General features: G+C 42.3%; 1 protein-coding gene across 1 annotated transcript; it reads right to left on the bottom strand.

Annotated features, from left to right (window-relative positions):
• Positions 1-716: 716 nt before the first annotated feature.
• On the bottom strand, positions 717-1536 carry LOC119518693 (60S ribosomal protein L7). Its single transcript, XM_037815993.1, has one exon. The coding sequence runs from the start codon at positions 1521-1523 to the stop codon at positions 777-779; it is 747 nt and encodes a 248-aa protein (XP_037671921.1). The 5' UTR covers positions 1524-1536; the 3' UTR covers positions 717-776.
• Between the last annotated feature and the right edge of the window lie 571 nt (positions 1537-2107).

Raw genomic sequence — 2107 nt, 5'->3', positions numbered from 1 at the left:
TCAAATTTAAAATAATATAGATAATACATTTGACCTTTCTTTAATTAATAAATGTCGAATGATGCCTCATGAAGAATGAAAACTTGTTGGCAAATTTAAAAATTGACATTTGACATCATGTGTGGTTTTGGACCAAATGTTTCTTTAATATGACTATCTATTATGGCAGGATATAAATAGATATACATTGTTTTCATGACCTGATGTTTGGCATGCCTGCAATTTCACTTAAAAGTAAAACTGTTCTTTTAAAAGTAACTTTAGTGTTTTGTTTCCAAACGGCATGCTGATAAGAGAGAGGGTTTCAGGCTACTCTTTGCACGCCTGTCTTCACTAATAACACACTGGGCTGCAGATGGTCTTTACTTCTAATATATAAAAAGCCATTTGGACAGAACAGTCACTCTCTTGGAAAATGACTTTTAAAGTTGTGGAGCCATCTTGACGTGCTTCTTTAGAATTTTGTACAGATGAATGCAATTTCTAGATCTGGAGGTGAATTTGCAGGGCTGCCATCACTTTTATGCCCCTCCTGTGTGCCCACATCCCTGCACTGACAGGACCCGACGTCCAAGCCCCGAGCCCCAGGCTCAGGGACCCCTGGGTATGCCCTCGGTCAGCCCTTGAGGGCTCTCCACCCCTTCTGCTTTAAAGGGAAGACATTCCACCGATTTTTTTTTTTTTTTTTTTTTTTTTTTTTTTTTTTTTTTTTTTAATTTGAAAGCAATCACTGTTTATTAACTGACCAGATTATAAAAGTAATCATAGTAGACACCTTAGTTCATCCTTCTAATAAGCCTATTGATCTGGTCTTCCCTGTTGCCAGCATCTCCCCCTTCTACAAAATGGGTGGTCTTTTTCTTCATCCCCCCTCTGGGAGATGATAATTTGAAGGGCCACAGGAAGTTGTTTGCTTCTTTGAAGCGTTTCCCAACAGTATAGATCTCATGAATCAGGTCTTCCATGCAGATGATGCCATATTTACCAAGCGATCGTGCAATCAAAGAGTTATCTGTCAAGGCAATCCGCTTCTTATTGATTTTGCCGTAACCACGCTTATAGATTAGTTCGTTTACTGACTTCAGGTTCGGGTACCCCCATGCAATATATGGTTCCACAATCCTCAGCATGTTAATTGAGGCCTTGTTGAGCTTAACAAAGGTGCCATTGAAGATTTGGCGAAGGCGAAGAAGTTGCAACACTTTTCGGACCTTTGGGCTCACACCATTGATACCTCTGATCCTGATGACAAATGCTAATTTGGGTTCCGCAGGTACATAGAAGTTGCCAGCTTTTCTTGCCATTCTAGCCATTCGAATCTCAGTTCTGTACATTTGCCTATATTCCTTATGATAGTGCTTGGCTTTTTCATAGATAAGCTTCCTCCTTGCCTTTCGGAGCATCTTTTGGGCAAACTTCTTTCTCAAGCGCTTGATCTTCAGTTCGGCAAAATTCCTTCGCTTTTTCTTGAGGGTTTCCGGCACAGCCGGCACCTTCTTCTTCTTCTCTTCGACACCCTCCATGGTTCCAGCCGGAAAAGAGATCCACCGATTTTTAAAACTGTTTTTAAAGAGTGAAAGCACAACAGGCAGTTTAACCACCCTTGGGGCTTTTGAGCTCTGGCTCGGGGGACAGTTGGCTGAACCCCTGACTCTTGCTGGACACTTTCTGCTTTACTTTGGTCACAAGGTACCATGGGGTGGAGAGAAGGTGTTCTAGTTTGCTAATGCTGACAGAATGCAAAACACCAGAAATGGATTGGCTTTTATAAAGGGGGTTTATTTGGATACACAGTTACAGTCTTAAGGCCATAAAGTGTCCAAGGTAATGCATCAACAATCGGTACCTTCACTGGAGGACGGCCAATAGCATTCGGAAAACCTGTTAGCTGGGAAGGCACGTGGCTGGTGTTTCCTCCAAGTTCTGGTTTCAAAATGGCTTTCTCCAAGGACGTTCCTCTCTAGGCTGCAGCTCCTCTTCAAAATGTCACTCTCAGTTGTTCTTGGGGTGTTTGTCCTCTCTTAGCTTCTCCCGAGCAAAAGTCTGCTTTCAACAGCTGTCTTCAAACTGTCTCTCATCTGCAGCCAGTCTCTCAGCTTCTTTGCAT

Source organism: Choloepus didactylus, chromosome 22 (genome assembly GCF_015220235.1).
Source record: "Choloepus didactylus isolate mChoDid1 chromosome 22, mChoDid1.pri, whole genome shotgun sequence".
Classification (NCBI taxonomy): Eukaryota; Metazoa; Chordata; class Mammalia; order Pilosa; family Megalonychidae; genus Choloepus; species Choloepus didactylus.
This window is presented reverse-complemented; position numbering and strand designations above follow the sequence as displayed.